At 39.4% G+C, this 22,648-nt stretch overlaps 2 protein-coding genes across 4 annotated transcripts in view; one reads left to right on the forward strand and one right to left on the reverse strand.

Annotated features, from left to right (window-relative positions):
- The window catches only part of ppt1 (palmitoyl-protein thioesterase 1 (ceroid-lipofuscinosis, neuronal 1, infantile)), a 230,959-nt gene that overhangs the window by 103,301 nt on the left and 105,010 nt on the right, over positions 1-22,648 (forward strand). The gene's annotated exons all lie outside the window — the stretch shown is intronic.
- Positions 1-22,648, reverse strand: part of ankib1a (ankyrin repeat and IBR domain containing 1a) — a 43,729-nt gene that overhangs the window by 17,363 nt on the left and 3,718 nt on the right. For all 3 annotated transcript variants that reach the window (XR_013822034.1, XM_079879120.1, XM_079879119.1), the window contains exons 2-8: positions 21,325-21,604; positions 14,422-14,722; positions 6,688-6,870; positions 5,422-5,539; positions 1,815-2,023; positions 1,631-1,719; positions 262-406 (exon numbers count right to left, since the gene is read on the reverse strand). Coding sequence is in view for 2 of the 3 variants with exons in the window: in XM_079879120.1 (XP_079735246.1) it covers positions 262-406; positions 1,631-1,719; positions 1,815-2,023; positions 5,422-5,539; positions 6,688-6,870; positions 14,422-14,722; positions 21,325-21,512 (1,233 nt within the window). In the remaining variant the exon portion in view is untranslated. The remainder of the gene's footprint in view (positions 1-261; positions 407-1,630; positions 1,720-1,814; positions 2,024-5,421; positions 5,540-6,687; positions 6,871-14,421; positions 14,723-21,324; positions 21,605-22,648) is intronic.

Here is a 22,648-nt window from a genome sequence, read left to right on the forward strand (position 1 = left end):
CCAATACCCCAAAACCAATATGAATCTTTAAATCATCCAAATCAAATCGACGTGATATTTACCCAACAATCAAACATTTGACTTCTGAGCAAGTGTGTTTACAAAAGCTTTTTCTGCTCAAACAATCTCTGGAAAAAACTCAACCAACAGCAGGATGCTGTCAGCATTTTGATTCAAAGCCAGCATCAGACAGTCTATGATAAGAGAAAAGAAATGGCAGCTCTGAAATGGTTTCCAGGGCTTAGTGAGATCCAATTGTACCTTAATGTCAAACTGCAGGTAGCGCTTATCCATCTCTCTGGAGACAACGCTTTCAATGACCTCCACAGGAACCAGCTGGAAGCAGTCATAAGCAGGGCAAAAGATGTTATGTGCTTCCCCTTCTTGGATCTTCAAATTCAAAAACCTGACATCCAGACAAACAGTGTTTAAAGGTTATGAATATATGGATCATAAACAACTCACAATATAGTGCAATAGAGTGCTTTTTCAGTGGAAGTGTCTTTCTATTCATTTTCTCCACAGGACTTCACAACAGCATTGCTTTTTAAGCAAGAAAATAAAAATGATCCCATGAAGCACTGCGAAAGCCATAATCAAATAGGAAATGGTAGTAAAATATATAGCTATTGACTTATAGTAAGTGATTATAAGTATATATTATATAAGTATAATATATGTTTAAGTATAATTGTATGTTTATGTAATTTTTTTTTTTTTTTTTTGTGTGTGTGTGTATGGTGTATGTCCTGCTGTTGGGCCTAGAGCCTGTAATAAAGTTTATATATATATAAAAGCTAATATATTTTGGCCCGGTTTCACAGACAGGGCTTAGACTAAGCCAGGATTAGACCATAGATCAATTAGGACATTTAAGTAATTTTTATAAACATGCTTAGAAAAAAACATTACCGATGTGCATCTTGAAACTAAAAAGGCACTGATATATTTTTAAGATCAGTCAGTGCAAGTTTATTTCAGTGGAAACAGCTCAGACTTACATTTTAGTCTAGGACTAGTCTTAAGCCCTGTCTGTGAAACCAGGGGTTTAAGTTTATTGCAAACTAATCCAGGGCATTCAAAAGTCAGATTTTTGAATGTATTGAAAGAAGCAATTGTTTGATCAAAACAATAGCAAAACCACTAATAATGTAAAATATTGTTACCACTAATATTTTCTATTTGGATATATTTGAAAATGTAATTTATTCCTGTGATCAAAGCTGAATTCTCAGCATCATTACTCCAGTCTTCAGTGTCACATGATCCTTCAGAAATCATTCTAATATGATGATTTGCGGCTCAAGAAACATTTCTGATTATTACCAACGTTAATATTTAAAATTAATTAAACGTTTTTCAGGAATCTTTGATGAACAAATTTCAAAAGAACAGCATTTATTTGACATTTGTAACATTATAAAATGTCTTTACTGTCACTTTTGATCAATTTAATGCAGTCTTGACAAATAAAAGTATTAATTTCTTCTTTTTTTTTTAAATCTTACTGACCCCAAACTTTGAAACGGTAGTGTAAGTAGTTAAGTGTAATGGATGTATTATGATGACAACTGAACACAAACATGATCTGAGCTTGTGCTTTAAAACAAACTTATATTCCAATGCTTACCCTTCCCAGCATGCCCGGCAGAACTCGTGTCCACACGACATGTCCACAGGGTCCTCAAACACAGATATGGTGCACATGCAAATTCCACACTACATGGGCATAAGAAACATTGAACAGACTGTGTCAATATGTTTTCATGATGAAGAATGTGGATCATGATGTCATGCACAGAGATGAATCTAACCAGGGCAAGGCCGTCCACAGGAGACAGCAGGCTGATCTCATCGGGCGAGGTGACGGAGGAACGAGTGGTTCTGGGAGTTCTAGGTGAAGGCAGAGTGTCCCAAGCATTGTAGCCACTCGGTGGGGGAGTTGGCATCTGAACACCTGAGCGCTGGCAGCAGTCCTCAGCATTGGTCATCCAGTCCTCCAGAAGCTTCTCCCTATCCCAGTCTGTACAGCAGAAAAGAAGGTTGGACAGGGTTCCCACACCTTGGTTAACTTCAAATTCAAGGACCTTTCAAGGACTCTCCAGGTCCAATATCCTCAAATTCAAGGACCTTTCAAGGACTCTCCAGGTCCAATATCCTCAAATTCAAGGACCTTTCAAGGACTCTCCAGGTCCAATATCCTCAAATTCAAGGACTTAAAGGGATAGTTCACTTTGAAATTAAATTTTGGTATGTTTTAGCTTACCTCAAGGACATCCAAGATGTAGGTGTCTTTTTTTCCGCAGTAGTTTCAGTTTTGATATTTTTAGGTCAAACCGTTCTTGTCTCTCAGTCATATAATGCAGGTCTATGGTCACTGTCTCAAAGAGCATGCACAGAGAAGTCCAAATTAAACAATTCCCCATCGTCCAAATTAAACAATTCCCCATCGTAAGTACACATTGATGGCCTAAGACACGAAACGAGCGGTTTGTGTGAGAAAACGAACAGTATTTATATCGTTTTTACCTCTTGTACACAACCACGTCCAAGTGATCTGAGGGCGCGCCCGCATCCTGGTGTGTGACGTGTGCGCAGACTGGTGCATAGATATATACACTAGATGTTGCCTTAAAGGTGGTATCAGCGATTTCAGGCCCAAACATAAATGATCACATTCATCTAATATTTCGCTAGCTGCACGCCCCATAAGCATGCTGTCAAAAAACCGCGTCTCTCTAGGTAGCCTAGGCTCTGAGATCTGCACACAAAAACAGTTGGTATCAACATCACTCAAAACCAAAATAAATAGTGTTCCAACCAATCATCGACAGGGGCGGGTGTTGTGAGGTTTTGCGCTCGTGCACGGCTGCACGCGAAAACCTCACAACACCCGCCCCTGTCGGTGATTGGTTGGAACACTATTTATTTGGGTTTTGATTGTTTGGCCAAACAGACTGAAAACAGCTGTTTTTGTGTGCAGATCTCAGAGCCTAGGCTACCTAGAGAGACGCGGTTTTTTGACAGCATGCTTATGGGGCGTGCAGCTAGCGAAATATTAGATGAATGTGATCATTTATGTTTGGGCCTGAAATCGCTGATACCACCTTTAAAGACATTCGTTCCAATGAACTGCCGTAGACAAGGCGACATCTAGTGTATATATCTATGCACCAGTCTGCGCACACGTCACACACCAGGATGCGGGCGCGCCCTCAGATCACTTGGACGTGGTTGTGTATAGGAGGTAAAAACGATATAAATACTGTTCGTTTTCTCACACAAACCGCTCGTTTCGTGTCTTAGGCCATCAATGTGTACTTACGATGGGGAATTGTTTAATTTGGACGATGGGGAATTGTTTAATTTGGACGATGGGGAATTGTTTAATTTGGACTTCTCTGTGCATGCTCTTTGAGACAGTGACCACAGACCTGCATTATATGACTGAGAGACAAGAACGGTTTGACCTAAAAATATCAAAATTGAAACTACTGCGGAAAAAAAGACACCTACATCTTGGATGCCCTTGAGGTAAGCTAAAACATACCAAAATTGAATTTCAAAGTGAACTATCCCTTTAATTTGGGGACACATTTATTGTGTCCGACAGCAAACGTTGAGGAACCATCGTAGTAGTTTCGTGCGCGTGTGAACATCATGGCAATGTACAACACAGTACATCACGCGGGAAACACTTAACGTAACGCGTAAATGCGCGTAACTAATGTAAATCAAGCTAGCTAGTGTGCATAGGCCACGAAGTGTTGGCGAAATAACACATTAGCGGACCGGAGTGAATAATATGGAATTTTTTTTTAATATGGTTTATTTTCAAAAACTTTCCAGGGCCTTTTTTTCAGATTTCAGAAGGATTTCAAGGACCCGTGGAAACCCTGGTTGAAACTTACTGACAGGTCAAACTTTCCTGTAATGCAGTGATTCTCAGCATTTTTGACTTACAGGCATAGTCAAACACAATGTTCATATAAAATATAATAAATAAAATAAAATAAGGGAAGAGATTTCCTCCAGTATTTTGGCCAGAATTATAACAAAGCTTCTTGTTTTTAATATTTTTTATAAACAAACTGGAAAAGTGTACTAGAATATGTTTTTTTAATATGCTTGAATGTTAAAAAACACATTTTCCCCATGTTCTCCATTGTTGCAGCTCCTCTCTTCCCAGTCTGTCAGTAACGCTCTGTTTAGTTCCTGTCTCTATGAAGCCCCTCCTTCTGAAAAGCACACTGTGCTCTGATTGGTCGGCTGGATCAGTGTGTTGGGATTGGTCAATCGCTTCGAGTGTGTTTGGGAAATGTCCCGCCCATTACCATAACCGCCAGTTTAACACACTACTAACTAACTCAACCAGGCCCCGCCCCTTTATTCTGCATATGTCTTGGACAGGAATTATTTAAATGAGGAATATCTGTGACATGCTCGTTCCCTGAAGAAAACTCAAGACTATAATCAAGGCACTCCAGGGATTTCAGAAAGAGAGCGCACTGATATAATATGCAAACATCACTCAGTAAAAGGTCAGACATGCCTTCAGAATTAACCTTTAGCATCCATTTTTTTTAAATCACATAGGCCTACACCTGATCTGCTTGATGCATTAAAAGCAATTTATTCCATTTAAATCTGAGTTTTTCTCCAAAAAAATTCTAAAAAAAGATTATATTAAAGTCTGCATGAAACGAAAGTTGCAAAAGTGTTTTCATCCCTATATATTTGAGGGAAACGGCTTTCAAATGAGAAAAAAAAAAAAAATGTAGGGCGGGGTTGATTTTGTCCATTGGTAATTGTTTGGATGGTTGTGGCTTGCTATTGGTCGATCTCATGTGAGTGACAGGTACATCCCCCGCACATTTAACAAAATAATGATGAGCACAGCTCAATTATTTATAATAAATACTGCGATATTCCATAAAAACATAAGATTTGCGAATTTTGACTTCATGGTGACTTAAAGCAAGGCTTTTTATAGTTTGCACAGTAACAAAGACGAGCCAAACCCTTTTGCTTGTAATATCGTGATGAATGAACGATCTTGGAAATTGACCAAATTTGGCATATAACTTTAACTGATCAAATGGATCAGCTGGCACAGTGACAACCCACTGCAATATATTAACCACTTCATCTCTAATCTCTTATTATAAGTACTGCAGCAGTACTATGGTACATGGATGTTATCAAATTATACTTTTACATGGCACTACATTATGTTTCACAGAATACCATGCACATGTCTAAAAGAACATGGTAAGACCAGCAGAGCCTTTTATTGTGTGTTCATAAAGTCTTGGGATTCACTTGTAATGCAATTGTAAAACTGAATGCATGTAAACGTAGCATTCTCATTGGCTGACGTGGAATTGTTTGATTTTAACAGTAGCTGCAGTAAATCCGTACCGTGAGCTCGCAGAAGCGCCTCAGCCGTGAAGAGAGGAGCCTGAAGCATGTCCGCCGTCTCCACTATCAACATGTCTTTCAGCCGACGCAAGTCCTGAAGCTTCAATCCCTCATATGGCTGGAGAGAGAGAAAGATGAAGGGATAAATGACAGGTTAAAAATGACAAGTGTGAAGCAAAGAGGTGATGGAAAAAGAAGTAATAAAGCTTTTCTTTTTAAACTTCGATATTGCTAGGTCTGTCTGGAACAGCAACACACAGCAATCATGAGTCTGTCTATCCACTTTTGATTGATGTAATATCCTGTGATATTACATTACCAAGCTGTGATTTATCTTGAGCTCACTTCTTCAGTGCACACCGCACAGAAATAACAGTGAACATGCACACGGAAACTTTAACCTATATTATATACATTGGGCTGTAAATCGATTAACAAATAGATTTATAAGTTAATTACAGAATATACTGATAAAGTGCAAATAATTTCATCAGTGACAAACTTGCATAGAACCATTCAAGGATCATTAAAAACTCTTAAAAAAATTTTTTTAATGTTTCTTTTTATCAGTGTTGCTTAATAATTTGTGTGGAAACCGAATTTCTTTTCAGGAATCTTTGATTTAAAAAAAAAAAAAAAGATTATAGATTAGCCTATAACATTATAGCCTATAATATTATGAACTGTCACTTTTGACCAATTTAATGCATCCTTGCTGAATAAAAGTTGTAAAATTCTTATAGAAATTATAAAAAATAAATTTTTATAAAATGCTAAAAAAAATAATTTTTAAAAAAGTAATTTCTCTCTCTCTCTCTCTCTCTCTCTCTCTCTCTCTATTTTAGGGCTGTCAAACGATTAATCGCGATTAATCGCATCCAAAATAAAAGTTTGTGTTTACATAATATATGTGTGTGTTTGGAGTATAATTATTTTCTATATATAAATACACACACATGCATATATATTTAAGAAAAATGTGTTATTTATATATAAAATATTTATATATAATATAAATTATATATAATATAAATATATATACACAGTATATACATGCAAATATTTCTTAAATATATACATGCATGTGTGTGTATTTATATATAGAAAATAATTATACACCATACACACACATATATTATTGAAAAACAAACTTTTATTTTGGATGCGATTAATCGCGGTTAATCGTTTGACAGCCCTAAAATATTTATAAAAACTAAATGTCACAGTATCTAAACTCAGAAAGCACAGTTTTTAACACCACCGTACCTCTCGTCGGTCAAGGGCGGCATACTCTGCTTCGATCTCCTGAGCTCCAGCATCCTGAGAGAAAACCATCTGAGACTCCAGACTGAGCGCCAGCTCCTTGTGATGCTGTTTCTCCGCACAGTCACACGGCGTCTCCCTGTCCTCGTTCTCCACGAACAGATCTGCATTGTTCTTCACTAACAGCTGTAAAACACAAGATTAGCCATTAGCCCAATGTTATAATCAATCATAGTATCCTACCATTAAAAATAGAAAAGTAATCTTGTATGGTCCTGGAGTTTTAATGAGTCTAAAGCTAAACTCTTAAAAATGTAGGGTTTTCGCAGAGATGCTATAAAAGAAAAATTTTTGGTTCCCTAAAGATCCAGAAAAATAATTTTCTTACTCTGAAGAACATTTTAATAATCTGAAAAACCGTTTTCCTCTATAAAGAACCAATGGAAAGTTCCATGGATGTTAAAGGTTATATATTATGCTATTTTTAAAGGCTCCTAATGTTGTTTTGGAGTCTCCTACAATAGGTTTACATGCATCCAAGGTCACTTTAATTTTCTCATAATATATAAAGCAGCATCAGCTCTTTTCTCACAGTGTCTAAACGGTTCGATAAAGGACTCAGTCTCTCTAAACCCCGCCTTTCTGAGAGCCTACTCTGCTCTGATTGGTCAGATGGCCCAGTCTGTTGTTTACAACGTGTGTCGGAAACAAAATGCTCATTACCATATCTGAATTTCAGCTCTGAATCTTCCTCAGCACTTGTTTAAACAGTGGTGCGAACGGTAACGATGGTGTCGGTTTTACCGTATCACTTCGAGCCCGAGTCCTCATCCTTTGGAAAAGCATCAAAGTGGATTTGCTTTCGCAGCAGAAAACAGCGTCTTCTCGACATGTCGACAACACGAACCAAACTCTTCCAGGCCTCAGCTACAACTACAGTGTTTGAGGGGGCGGGGCAAAGTAGACATTGTTCGCAGGCAGCCAATGAAGACCATAGGCTGGCATTATGCAAATGTATTACAAACCTACATATGTTCGTGCAGGAAGTAAGATTGGAATTACTGACGACTTGTTTCATTTGGAAGACAGTAACTCCATTTATCTGCACTTTGATCTTTGAAACTTTGCAGACCTTTTACATTCTTTTACAATCAGCTACAAGACACACTGCATGAAAGTAATATCCGAAATAGCATATATGGGGCACTTTAAACGGTTAGTTCACCCAAAAATAAAATAATTCTGTCATTAATTACTCGCGTCACTCGTTCCAAATCCGTAAGACTTCCGCTCATCTTCAGAACACAAATTAAGATTTTTTTTTGCTGAAATCTGAGAGCTTTCTGTCCCTCCATTGACAGCTAAGCAACTACCACTTTGACACTTTAAAAAAAGTACGTAAAGAGATCGTAAAACTAATCCATATGAATTGAGCGGTTAAGTCCAAATATTCTGAAAAAAAATGAATTGCTTTATATGATGAACAGATTGAAATTAGGCTTTTATTCACATATAAACTTTAATCAGTGAACATAAACAGAAGCTCAACCGAACCTGCTTGACATACGAGAACAAACCTCTTGCTGAAGCTCAAACGTGCTGCGTAACACGAGAATGAACCTCATTTGCTCTTGTAGAAGCTCAAACGTGCTCCGTAACACGAGAATGAACCTCATTGGCTCTTGTAGAAGCTCAAACGTGCTCCGTAACACGAGAATGAACCTCATTTGCTCTTGTAGAAGCTCAAACGTGCTCCGTAACACGAGAATGAACCTCATTTGCTCTTGTAGAAGCTCAAACGTGCTCCGTAACACGAGAATGAACCTCATTGGTTCTTGCAGAAGCTCAAACGTGCTCCGTAACACGAGAATGAACCTCATTGGCTCTTGTAGAAGCTCAAACGTGCTCCGTAACACGAGAATGAACCTCATTGGCTCTTGCAGAAGCTCAAACGTGCTGCGTAACACGAGAATGAACCTCATTGGCTCTTGCAGAAGCTCAAACGTGCTCCGTAACACGAGAATGAACCTCATTGGCTCTTGTAGAAGCTCAAACGTGCTCCGTAACACGAGAATGAACCTCATTGGCTCTTGCAGAAGCTCAAACGTGCTGCGTAACACGAGAATGAACCTCATTGGCTCTTGCAGAAGCTCAAACGTGCTCCGTAACACGAGAATGAACCTCATTGGTTCTTGCAGAAGCTCAAACGTGCTGCGTAACACGAGAATGAACCTCATTGGCTCTTGTAGAAGCTCAAACGTGCTGCGTAACACGAGAATGAACCTCATTGGCTCTTGTAGAAGCTCAAACGTGCTGCGTAACACGAGAATGAACCTCATTTGCTCTTGTAGAAGCTCAAACGTGCTGCGTAACACGAGAATGAACCTCATTGGCTCTTGTAGAAGCTCAAACGTGCTGCGTAACACGAGAATGAACCTCATTGGCTCTTGCAGAAGCTCAAACGTGCTGCGTAACACGAGAATGAACCTCATTGGCTCTTGCTGAAGCTCAAACGTGCTCCGTAACACGAGAATGAACCTCATTGGTTCTTGCAGAAGCTCAAACGTGCTGCGTAACACGAGAATGAACCTCATTGGCTCTTGCAGAAGCTCAAACGTGCTCCGTAACACGAGAATGAACCTCATTGGTTCTTGCAGAAGCTCAAACGTGCTGCGTAACACGAGAATGAACCTCATTGGCTCTTGCAGAAGCTCAAACGTGCTCCGTAACACGAGAATGAACCTCATTGGTTCTTGCAGAAGCTCAAACGTGCTGCGTAACACGAGAATGAACCTCATTGGCTCTTGTAGAAGCTCAATCCTGCTGCGTAACACGAGAATGAACCTCATTGGCTCTTGTAGAAGCTCAAACGTGCTCCGTAACACGAGAATGAACCTCATTGGCTCTTGCAGAAGCTCAAACGTGCTGCGTAAAACGAGAATGAACCTCATTGGCTCTTGTAGAAGCTCAAACGTGCTGCGTAACACGAGAATGAACCTCATTGGCTCTTGTAGAAGCTCAATCCTGCTCCGTAACACGAGAATGAACCTCATTGGCTCTTGTAGAAGCTCAAACGTGCTCCGTAACACGAGAATGAACCTCATTGGCTCTTGCAGAAGCTCAAACGTGCTGCGTAAAACGAGAATGAACCTCATTGGCTCTTGTAGAAGCTCAAACGTGCTGCGTAACACGAGAATGAACCTCATTGGCTCTTGTAGAAGCTCAATCCTGCTCCGTAACACGAGAATGAACCTCATTGGCTCTTGTAGAAGCTCAATCCTGCTGCGTAACACGAGAATGAACCTCATTGGCTCTTGTAGAAGCTCAATCCTGCTCCGTAACACGAGAATGAACCTCATTGGCTCTTGTAGAAGCTCAAACGTGCTCCGTAACACGAGAATGAACCTCATTGGCTCTTGCAGAAGCTCAAACGTGCTGCGTAAAACGAGAATGAACCTCATTGGCTCTTGTAGAAGCTCAAACGTGCTGCGTAACACGAGAATGAACCTCATTGGTTCTTGCTGAAGCTCAAACGTGCTGCGTAACATGAGAATGAACCTCATTGGTTCTTGCAGAAGCTCAAACGTGCTGCGTAACACGAGAATGAACCTCATTGGTTCTTGCTGAAGCTCAAACGTGCTGCGTAACATGAGAATGAACCTCATTGGTTCTTGCAGAAGCTCAAACGTGCTGCGTAACATGAGAATGAACCTCATTGGTTCTTGCAGAAGCTCAAACGTGCTGCGTAACACGAGAATGAACCTCATTGGCTCTTGTAGAAGCTCAAACGTGCTGCGTAACACGAGAATGAACCTCATTGGTTCTTGCTGAAGCTCAAACGTGCTGCGTAACACGAGAATGAACCTCATTGGCTCTTGTAGAAGCTCAATCCTGCTGCGTAACACGAGAATGAACCTCATTGGCTCTTGCTGAAGCTCAAACGTGCTGCGTAACACGAGAATGAACCTCATTGGCTCTTGCTGAAGCTCAAACGTGCTGCGTAACACGAGAATGAACCTCATTGGCTCTTGCTGAAGCTCAAACGTGCTGCGTAACACGAGAATGAACCTCATTGGTTCTTGCTGAAGCTCAAACGTGCTGCGTAACACGAGAATGAACCTCATTGGCTCTTGCTGAAGCTCAAACGTGCTGCGTAACACGAGAATGAACCTCATTGGCTCTTGCTGAAGCTCAAACGTGCTGCGTAACACGAGAATGAACCTCATTGGCTCTTGCTGAAGCTCAAACGTGCTGCGTAACACGAGAATGAACCTCATTGGTTCTTGCTGAAGCTCAAACGTGCTGCGTAACACGAGAATGAAGCTCATTGGCTCTTGTAGAAGCTCAATCCTGCTGCGTAACACGAGAATGAACCTCATTGGCTCTTGCTGAAGCTCAAACGTGCTGCGTAACACGAGAATGAACCTCATTGGCTCTTGCTGAAGCTCAAACGTGCTGCGTAACACGAGAATGAACCTCATTTGTTCTTGCAGAAGCTCAAACGTGCTGCGTAACATGAGAATGAACCTCATTGGTTCTTGCTGAAGCTCAAACGTGCTGCGTAACACAAGAATGAACCTCATTGGCTCTTGTAGAAGCTCAATCCTGCTGCGTAACACAAGAATGAACCTCATTGGCTCTTGCTGAAGCTCAAACGTGCTGCGTAACATGAGAATGAACCTCATTGGTTCTTGCTGAAGCTCAAACGTGCTGCGTAACACAAGAATGAACCTCATTGGTTCTTGCAGAAGCTCAAACGTGCTGCGTAACACGAGAATGAACCTCATTGGTTCTTGCTGAAGCTCAAACGTGCTGCGTAACACAAGAATGAACCTCATTGGCTCTTGTAGAAGCTCAATCCTGCTGCGTAACACAAGAATGAACCTCATTGGCTCTTGCTGAAGCTCAAACGTGCTGCGTAACACAAGAATGAACCTCACTGGTTCTTGTAGAAGCTCAAACGTGCTGCGTAACATGAGAATGAACCTCATTGGTTCTTGCTGAAGCTCAAACGTGCTGCGTAACACGAGAATGAACCTCATTGGTTCTTGCAGAAGCTCAAACGTGCTGCGTAACACGAGAATGAACCTCATTGGTTCTTGCTGAAGCTCAAACGTGCTGCGTAACACGAGAATGAACCTCATTGGTTCTTGCAGAAGCTCAAACGTGCTGCGTAACATGAGAATGAACCTCATTGGTTCTTGCTGAAGCTCAAACGTGCTGCGTAACACGAGAATGAACCTCATTGGTTCTTGCAGAAGCTCAAACGTGCTGCGTAACACGAGAATGAACCTCATTGGTTCTTGCTGAAGCTCAAACGTGCTGCGTAACACGAGAATGAACCTCATTGGTTCTTGCTGAAGCTCAAGCGTGCTGCGTAACACGAGAATGAACCTCATTGGCTCTTGTAGAAGCTCAATCCTGCTGCGTAACACAAGAATGAACCTCATTGGCTCTTGCTGAAGCTCAAACGTGCTGCGTAACATGAGAATGAACCTCATTGGCTCTTGCTGAAGCTCAAACGTGCTGCGTAACACAAGAATGAACCTCATTGGTTCTTGCAGAAGCTCAAACGTGCTGCGTAACACGAGAATGAACCTCATTGGTTCTTGCTGAAGCTCAAACGTGCTGCGTAACACAAGAATGAACCTCATTGGCTCTTGTAGAAGCTCAATCCTGCTGCGTAACACAAGAATGAACCTCATTGGCTCTTGCTGAAGCTCAAACGTGCTGCGTAACACAAGAATGAACCTCACTGGTTCTTGTAGAAGCTCAAACGTGCTGCGTAACATGAGAATGAACCTCATTGGTTCTTGCTGAAGCTCAAACGTGCTGCGTAACACGAGAATGAACCTCATTGGTTCTTGCAGAAGCTCAAACGTGCTGCGTAACACGAGAATGAACCTCATTGGTTCTTGCTGAAGCTCAAGCGTGCTGCGTAACACAAGAATGAACCTCATTGGCTCTTGTAGAAGCTCAATCCTGCTGCGTAACACAAGAATGAACCTCATTGGCTCTTGCTGAAGCTCAAACGTGCTGCGTAACATGAGAATGAACCTCATTGGCTCTTGCTGAAGCTCAAACGTGCTGCGTAACAAGAATGAACCTCATTGGTTCTTGCAGAAGCTCAAACGTGCTGCGTAACACGAGAATGAACCTCATTGGTTCTTGCTGAAGCTCAAACGTGCTGCGTAACACAAGAATGAACCTCATTGGCTCTTGTAGAAGCTCAATCCTGCTGCGTAACACAAGAATGAACCTCATTGGCTCTTGCTGAAGCTCAAACGTGCTGCGTAACACAAGAATGAACCTCATTGGTTCTTGCTGAAGCTCAAACGTGCTGCGTAACACGAGAATGAACCTCATTGGCTCTTGTAGAAGCTCAAACGTGCTGCGTAACACGAGAATGAACCTCATTGGTTCTTGCTGAAGCTCAAACGTGCTGCGTAACACGAGAATGAACCTCATTGGTTCTTGCTGAAGCTCAAGCGTGCTGCGTAACACGAGAATGAACCTCATTGGCTCTTGTAGAAGCTCAATCCTGCTGCGTAACACAAGAATGAACCTCATTGGCTCTTGCTGAAGCTCAAACGTGCTGCGTAACACAAGAATGAACCTCATTGGCTCTTGCTGAAGCTCAAACGTGCTGCGTAACAAGAATGAACCTCATTGGTTCTTGCAGAAGCTCAAACGTGCTGCGTAACACGAGAATGAACCTCATTGGTTCTTGCTGAAGCTCAAACGTGCTGCGTAACACAAGAATGAACCTCACTGGTTCTTGTAGAAGCTCAAACGTGCTGCGTAACATGAGAATGAACCTCATTGGTTCTTGCTGAAGCTCAAACGTGCTGCGTAACACGAGAATGAACCTCATTGGTTCTTGCAGAAGCTCAAACGTGCTGCGTAACACGAGAATGAACCTCATTGGCTCTTGTAGAAGCTCAAACGTGCTGCGTAACACGAGAATGAACCTCATTGGTTCTTGATGAAGCTCAAACGTGCTGCGTAACACGAGAATGAACCTCATTGGTTCTTGCTGAAGCTCAAGCGTGCTGCGTAACACGAGAATGAACCTCATTTCTTCTTGCAGAAGCTGAAACGTGCTGCGTAACACGAGAATGAACCTCATTGGCTCTTGTAGAAGCTCAAACGTGCTGCGTAACATGAGAATGAAGCTCATTTGTTCTTGCAGAAGCTCAAACGTGCTGCGTAACACGAGACTGAACCTCATTTGTTCTTGCAGAAGCTCAAACGTGCTGCGTAACATGAGAATGAACCTCATTGGTTCTTGATGAAGCTCAAACGTGCTGCGTAACATGAGAATGAACCTCATTGGTTCTTGATGAAGCTCAAACGTGCTGCGTAACATGAGAATGAACCTCATCTGCTTCTGTCTCTAACAACTGGTGTCTGAGTTTAATCTGTTTATCATATATAGTGATCGAGTCTCAAACCGCTCAATTCATAAGGATTAGTTTTATGATCTCTTTATTAACTTTTTTTTAAGCATCAAAGTGGTAGTTGCGTAGCTGTCAATGGAGGGACAGAAAACTTTAATATAAAATATCTTAATTTGTGTTCCGAATTTGAATGAAAGTTTTATGAGTTTGAAACGACATGAGAGTGAGAAATGACAGAATTTTCATTTCTGTGTAAACTATCCCTTTAAGAGTGAAAATACACCATATAATACATGCACAATTTCGAGGCCTAAACTACATAAGAAAGTCTTATTACCTCAACACAGTTCTTCATGCCAGCAGCCGCTGCGTAGTGCAGGCAGGTGCTCTTTCTGTTGTCGGTGGCGTTGACGTTGGCTCTCTCATACTCGCCCTTGTCCAGCTTGGCTCCGGTCCACTGCAGGATCATCTGGAGGCACTCGGCCCGGTTCTGTTGGTCCTCTTGTGGGCGGCTGATCCGCGGCTGAAGCGCTCCTTCACACAGCAGGATCTGCGGGCCCATACACAGCAGGTGCAGCGCCGTCTCATTGTGAACGTTGCACTTGTTGGGGTTTCCATCTTTGGAGAAAAGGAAAGACCTGCAGGATAGGAACAAAGGAATGGAACTAGAGTAAGTACTTAAGAATTAAATATAAGAATACAAATTACAACAGCAAAATAAACAGTAGATGCTATGAATCAAAATGCAAAAATACTGAAGATTAATAGTGTAGTCTTTGTGCATATTCATTTTGTGCACAATAATTATTTAGATTCAGGCTGATTCTTTAATGAATCATTTAGACTGATCTGTAAACAGCTTTATCTGATTCTTTGAAAATAAACGACTCAAAAGAACAAATCATTTAAAAAAAATCAGGCACCACTATGACTTATTGCTATTATATTTAGCAATATTACATTTTATATCTATCTGCTGAAATTAGATTAAAATTTCCATGATTTTTAAGATTTTAAAGATTTTTAATCTCCTTTCCTGGAAAACTCAATTTAAAAAATATTAAATATTCTTTATTAAAATCTGTGATTTATTGTAAGTCATTTGCACCTTATTTTTAAAGTAAATGCAGATGCAGACTTGTAAAAACAAAACAAAAAACAACAACAAACAAACAAACAAAAATTGTTGTTTGATATTGTAAACTGGTATTTGTCATCATATTATTAATTTATTATCGTAATCAAACATGCTGGTTTGTAGCGAAAATACTAAATATATATGAAAAATATGAATATATCATACCAGGGTTATTATTAACGTTAACTAAAACAATTAAAAACATTTCTGTTAATTGGAATAAAGATTAAATAAAATAAAGTTGAAAAACTTAAAATTAGAAATGTTTCTTCGGCAATAAACTGAAAGCTGAAGCATTAAAATTATTAACTGGATATAAATAAAAACTAAAACTAAATTTAACCCAAATAGCAATATTTAAAACAAAACAAAAAAAACTAATAAAATGACAAATGAATACAAAAGGAAATTACAAAAAAAATTAGGCTAAACTAAAATTAACATGAAAACTAAAAATATAAAAATACAAGCTAATTCAAAATATTAATAAAACAAATAAAAATATCACTGTGCATAACCTATTACCAATATTCATTGATTTTGCATGATTAAAGCCTCAATGGTGAACAGGAGTTATGAAGCAAAACTGTTAATATTTTGTAAATTATGGCATGCTGTATTGACCAATAAACATCCAAGACCAGAAATCTCAGGCATATCAATTTTATAAGCCTCTATAAAACACAGATACAGGTAGAATTTCAAGACAACCTTTGTCTTTTGCCACCCTCCCAGAGTTATTGCTTGAAGAAATACAGGAGAGCTAGTGCAGGCATCTCATAACATCATCATCATCATAACCACATAATCAATGAAAATGTCATGACACTTTAATGCAGCTGGAATCCTCAGTGTCTCTTGAGGTAATTAGACTAATATCATTTTCAGCCGATTAATTGCGGGAGCTTCAAAGTAACTGATAATGCGCCCTAGAAAGGACTTCGCAAACTTACATCCTTGTAAGATTTAAGAGTGAATTTAGTGAATGCATTCAGCGGGCTCTAATGCCTTTCAGTGGAAATGACTCAGCGAGCTGTTCTGGGAAGTCTGCGATGTGAATCTAGCACTGGGAGTTTATTAGTTGATGCAACTGAAAACAACAGCTTTAACTCCCTGCATTCTCCTCTCCATACCCGACTGCACCGGAGAGGCCAGAAAGACTGGTTGAACTTCTAAGAAATTGGCACGGACACCTGTTAACAATACTGTTAACTGTTAGATCCAGTGAGATGTAACAATAGAACCTTAGTGCAATAATGACATAACCACATCATGAATTGCAAAGCCAAGCGTTTCATCAGGAATGACACCAACATTCAAGGATAATGTCTAGACAAGCATGTGGCAGATATCTTGTGTTTCGTTCTGCTGTATGCTGGCTAACGAAAGTGTGATCCTAATAAATACAAGACCACACAAAGGGTTTACATAACACATTAGGCCAAATACCAGAGCTACACATATTTCGCCTCAAAAATGTTGGGTGTAGTCTAGACTGGCAGGCTGTTTTTTACAAGAATCAGTATCAGCCAAAAAGTGAATCAGAATTCCAGTCACAGGATCCTGAAGTCTGCTATAAGGATTTAAATATGTAACCACTTCAAACTGGCCGTTCTAGCGAGGGAGGTGGTTATAACTATGGTGTTTGTAGTTTAGTCAACATCTTTCTTCCCAAACTGTCAAACAAAGGACACAAAGAAGAATGAAAAAACGCAAGCATGTAGAATAGCATTTTTGAGCTCTAATTTGGTTGGCTAACTTTAAAGGGATAGTTTATTTATATTTATTTCATTAATTTCTCACCCTCATGTCGTTCCTAACCTGTAAGACTTCCGTTCATCTTCAGAACACAAATTATCTTTTTGATGAGATCTGAGAGCTTTCTGTCCCTCCATTGACAGCTACGCAACTACCACTTTGATGCTTCAAAAATTCATAAAGAGATCGTAAAACTAATCCATATGAATTTAGCGGTTTAGTCCAAAGTTTTGTCCAACGAAGAGACAGAAAGCTCTCAGATTTCATCAAAAAGATCTTTATTTGTGTTCTGAAGATGAACCAAAGTCTTGCGGGTTTTGGGACGACATAAGGATGAGAAATTAATGAATTTGAATTTTTGGGTGAACTAACCCTTTAAGCAAATTTCAGGAATAGTTCGCCTGGAAATCGTATTTATAAAGTAACGATTTATGCAGCTAGTACTTTTGAGAAAGAAATGATAACAAGATTAGACAAAGTTTGCCAGGTTAATGACATCAAATCTTTAAAACATTAAGGGCCAGATTGACTAAACAGATGGGAGTGGAAAGTTCTGCGCGTGATCTACTGACGACGTGAAAATTAAAGAACAGACACACCCAGAACATTTCTATAATGACCAACACAATCTACCAAGAGCAGCACAAATTAGTGTCTGGTTTAAGACGTGCTTTTTTCGGGCGGTAAATAATGGTGTGAATACAAGTAAATTAACTAGCGCAAACCTTAGTAAATCACCTTGCACGATTCATTTAAATACTCTCCTCATATAAATTTGGTATCTGAAAGGGAAACTCCTTCAAATGCAATAAGTTTAATAATAAAATATTATTAAATAACCTTGTCTAAGCCTATTCAGCTCTAATTTTCCACTGTGTGTTTTCAGTAAATCCTGACAGTATTTTCTTAATGCTAAAAAGTAAGAGGGTTTGCACTGGCGCAAGGTGTTATTAATCCATAGTGTCAACAGCAAATAAACTAGATATTCATAAACAAAACTGTACAAACTGCTTGATTTTGTGAGAAAAATCAGTTCTGACTACCTTATTCCTACGCCCCATGACGCTTTGCGCGAATTATGGGTGTAACTTCCGTTAAGCTGTAAACAATCAGCGCTCGCTCTATGAACGCAATACGTTAAAAAGTGTCACAATGAGATGACATTAATCTACTCACCCTTCAACCATCGAACATTAAAAGTAAATGTAAAAGTGTAAAAAGCATCAACAAGGTATTTCAACAGACCAAACAACCCCAAAAGCGTGAGTCTTTCCACAGCAATAACGGACGGGTTAAATGTCACCGTAGTAATATATATCTGTATTATCTAGTTTATGGTGCCTTAATCAAAAATGTTCATTAACTTCAGCATTACGTGATACTATTTCAAAGTGATTTCCGTCATTTTGACAGATTATAAATTGCATTTACCTGTGAAAACAAACCTGGAAAGAGACGTGAGGATTTGAGGAGAATAACGAGAGATTCGTCGTGCATTCCTGTGAATTATTAATGGAATATATCGAAAAGTAAATTCGGGAGAACAGACCACAAATGTGCAGTCCTTTTTTTTATACTTTTACAGCAGATTGCAACGGGAAAAAAGAAAATAATCACGAGGAAAAGAAAGCAGCGACTGAGAGCCATAGATATTCTTGTTATAACATGTCACGTTAAAATACCAAGTATAACGTTATTCTCATGATGTCTGAAAATAAATCATGAAGGACAATTGACAGCTAACACAGTCAAAGTGACAGGTCAGCTTTATTTGTAAGGCAACCTTATGATTTGAAATTATTCGTTTCGGCCTTTTTGAATGGAAGTTCCCCAAACCGGAAGTGCCACCCATAATCCAAAACGCAGTTAGGTCGTCAGGAATAAGGTGGACACATATTGACTGCCATATTTCCAGTGTTTACCATCCAAACATTTGTGGAGAATGCAGAGCGATTTCCTCCCCTGTTCCAGCTCATTATTGTGGTATGATCTGTAAATCTGCACATAAACAGCACAGTACAATAAACTAAATAAACTGTGGTTGGTTGGTCACTATCAGATGTTCTTTTTCTGTCTACGTAGGCCAGAATAAGCAGAGACCAGTGTTTCAAAGGTACAGTTATGCCCAGTATTATTATTGTTAATTGTTTGTTTAAAGGTCTGTTAATTGAAATCAGGCTCTGAAATGATTGAGGTTGCTAGTAGTGTGCTCCAAAGTGCTGTAAAATAAAGAGAGGAAAGTGACAAGGAAAGAGGAGGGACAGAGAGACAGTGGCCAGCTGTTCTAGCTAGTAATTACCAACCATCTTCTCAGAAGGGTGCATTAACTACTACACTTACACAAGTAAGAGTTGGCCTCATGGCTCCAAGTGGTCTTGACTCAAATACCAAGCACTTGAACTAAACAACCATGCAAAAATAACCTTGCATTGCACAAAAACACCACAGGCTCTCCATTCCATGCATATTTGCTTCAGGTCTTGTCTGTTAGGGGCCAACATGGGAAAGTTATTCAGAGGTTTTTTTTTTGTTCTCCCTGAAGCAACAACCCAACAAACCCTGCTGTGCTGTTAAAGTAGACAACCTGTTTGTGTTTCCACATGACATTAAAGGTACAATATGTACAAATTCTGTATCAAAATATCCAAAAAACACTTGCACAGTGTTATATATTTCTTTCAATTGTGTACATTATCCTAAATGTTTCTGAGAATTTGTAAATTCAGAGAAATTCACAATTTTAAATGGTGCCCGTCCCTGTTCACTTGTCAATGGGACACGTGAAACAGATGCTTATACAATGTTCAGGATAATGTCGAAAGAGCTATTCTGTACTGTAATGTCAATGTGTCATGCAAAGAAAAGTGAATAATTCAAATTATAGTCTCACATTGCCAGATCTATATAGTCTACAGTCTCAAATATACTTAATAATCAAACTATCATAACAGTGTAATTTTAATTACCTCATCTGTCGACATGATGTCAGTGAACAGCTGGTGAAAGCATATCCACATCGCTATGATCATCAGATGCTTTCTTAACTGCTGTTTTCTCACCGCTGTCCTTTTTGATGTGTTTATTATGTTATTGAGCAGTGGCGTAACTTTGTTTTAAAAAGTGGGTGGGACAGGTGGGGTGGGGGTTGCTAATAAAATGTTAAATCAGATATATGTACAATAACATTACGATGACCTTCAATCGATTTAAATAGTAGGCTACATAGGGTTTAATTAGTGTATCTTAATAGTCCAGTGGTAGAATTTTCGCCAACTGTGTCAGAGGTTCTGGGTTCTAATCCGCTCTCGCATAGTTTTTTTTTTTTTCTCGTATAATTTTTATTTTTTTTTCTCATCAAAACCGATTATGTTTATCAGTGGTTGTATATCAAGCAGGGGCACGTTTGTGTGCATTATGTTTTGTGATTTCACCAGAACGAATAGAGAGTATCCGCAACGGATTGAAGCGCGCGTCCGAGTGAAGACAGTGCGGCGTGTGCGCGTGCGCGAGCCACACGAGAAAACACTGTATCCGCTCCACTGATCGCAGCGGCAACGAGCACTTTGATCACTTGATTTAAAAAAACACATTTGAGCGCTAGATCGTCTCTTATTTAAAAAACGAACGAAATGAATGCTCTGCCAGTTAACTGGAGATGTTTTATTTATTTGTAGAGTACATTCGTGCCGCGAGATGTTTTAAAAAGTGATGGGGACAATATCGACCCTGGCAAAAAGTGGTGGGGACATGTCCCACCCGCAAATTACGCCTATGTTATTGAGAGGAAAGCACATATTTACATATTCATCTAAACGTCGCTCTCAGCAGAGTCTGGATGTTCGTTAACCGCATATCGCTGCAAAGGTATTTCTAACTTCTTTGGTTACACTTTATTTTAGGGTGTCATTGTTACAGTGTAATTATATATTTAAGTACTGAGTAATAATAATTAATAACATGAACTTACTATAGGGTTAGAGTAGGATTAGGATTTGGTTGAGGGTTAGTTGCATGTAATTATGCATAATTTACTATGGTAAGTACATGCAACATATGTAACAAGGACACTGTAAAATAAAGTGTTACCACTTTTTTTTACTTCTAAGTGAAAAATAACTTTGTCGCAAGTATATCAGGGCTTTGAATCACATTCAGTCTTATGTGTTACGCGTGCGTGAGCAATAAGTTGCTGGCTGCAGTTCACCTAACGGCCACCGGTGTCGCTAATAACAAGGGTTTCTGAATTCTACACTTAGCCCCTTTAAAATTTAAGGTGAACAATTACAACTCGCCCCATGGATGCTAATGCTTGTATTTGGGTGCCCATTCATTTGAAGCTCTTACCTGATGAGGCGCGTCATGGCGTGGCGTGAGGCGTAGAGCAGGGGTGTGTTGTGTTGATAGGGCTCCCCATAAGATGCGTTGGGCTCCAGAGACTCTTTAAATTGGGGGTTGCTGTCATAGAGCTGACAAGCCAAACCTTCATCTCCACTGATAAGTGCTTTACGAAACTTGGTGGCGGTGTTTCCCATGGCGGGAGCAGGACTGGGACCCGCAGAGCGGCCCACATGCAGTTTTCAGCACTCAGCCAGCGCGAGAGTGGACGGGCCGCATACCGCAAGTCCTGTAAACACACCAATATGGTCACAGTTATTGCCTGCAATCTGTTATTCATGGTGTGCTTCATGGGATGTAAAATCAATAGCACCATTTTGCAATCTCTATTTAAAAATGTGAGATCAGACAATCAGGTTTTGCTCTGAATGTGGTGCATTATCTCTACGCCCACTACTAGTCCATTCCCTTCACCTTTTTTTTTTTTGGCTTAAAGCTAAAGTGCAAAATTTCTGCAACACAAGCATCCAAATGGAAATGTAAAATATATTTATTTATGCATGTATTTTATATTTATCATTTAAAGCCATATCAGCATAAAAGGCTATATCCAAGGCAAACTCAATAGTATAACATTTAAAATTCAACAATAATATTTCAATTAATTGTATAATCATTTAATAATATTATCTCTACAAACAAATACAACAAAAATATTTGATATATGATAAAAATTCAAATATTTTCCCAGAAGAAAGCTTTTTTAAATTCAATAAATTTTCAATAAATATACATGGGTAAGTCTTGAGTGACCAAATCGACATCTCACATACAGTCTGGTCATTTCTATTTTCAAAATGAAAACAATGGTTAGGGTTTTATTTATGTGTAATAAATGCACTTAATATAATTTATTATGGAAACATTCATCACATTTGCCTGGAAATGCAAGATATGTGTAATCATACACTTTCCTTGTCCGTCAATGGTCAGCCTTACAGATAACACCGGACAATCTCATATAATTGGTTGAGATAACATTACTGTTTGAATCAAATCCATGAAATGATCTTTCTGAAATCTGGACTGAATCCATGAACTTTTCTTGACTGGTGACTGAGTGACCGAGTTGATAAATGAAATCGAATGCGGGGTGGAGTTTGCGGTAAACTGGTTTAGGAAAAAAACATGCAAATGTCTTGATATTGTCAAACCCCTTTTACAATGTCTTGATTTTGTTTTTGGGGTCTACTAGAATAGGTAATGTTCAAAAAACATTTTTTTCCCATATTCTCCATTGTTGCAGCTCCTCTCTTCCCAGTCTGTCAGTAAC

This window comes from Squalius cephalus (assembly GCF_949319135.1).
Source record: "Squalius cephalus genome assembly, chromosome: 8".
Taxonomy (NCBI): Eukaryota; Metazoa; Chordata; class Actinopteri; order Cypriniformes; family Leuciscidae; genus Squalius; species Squalius cephalus.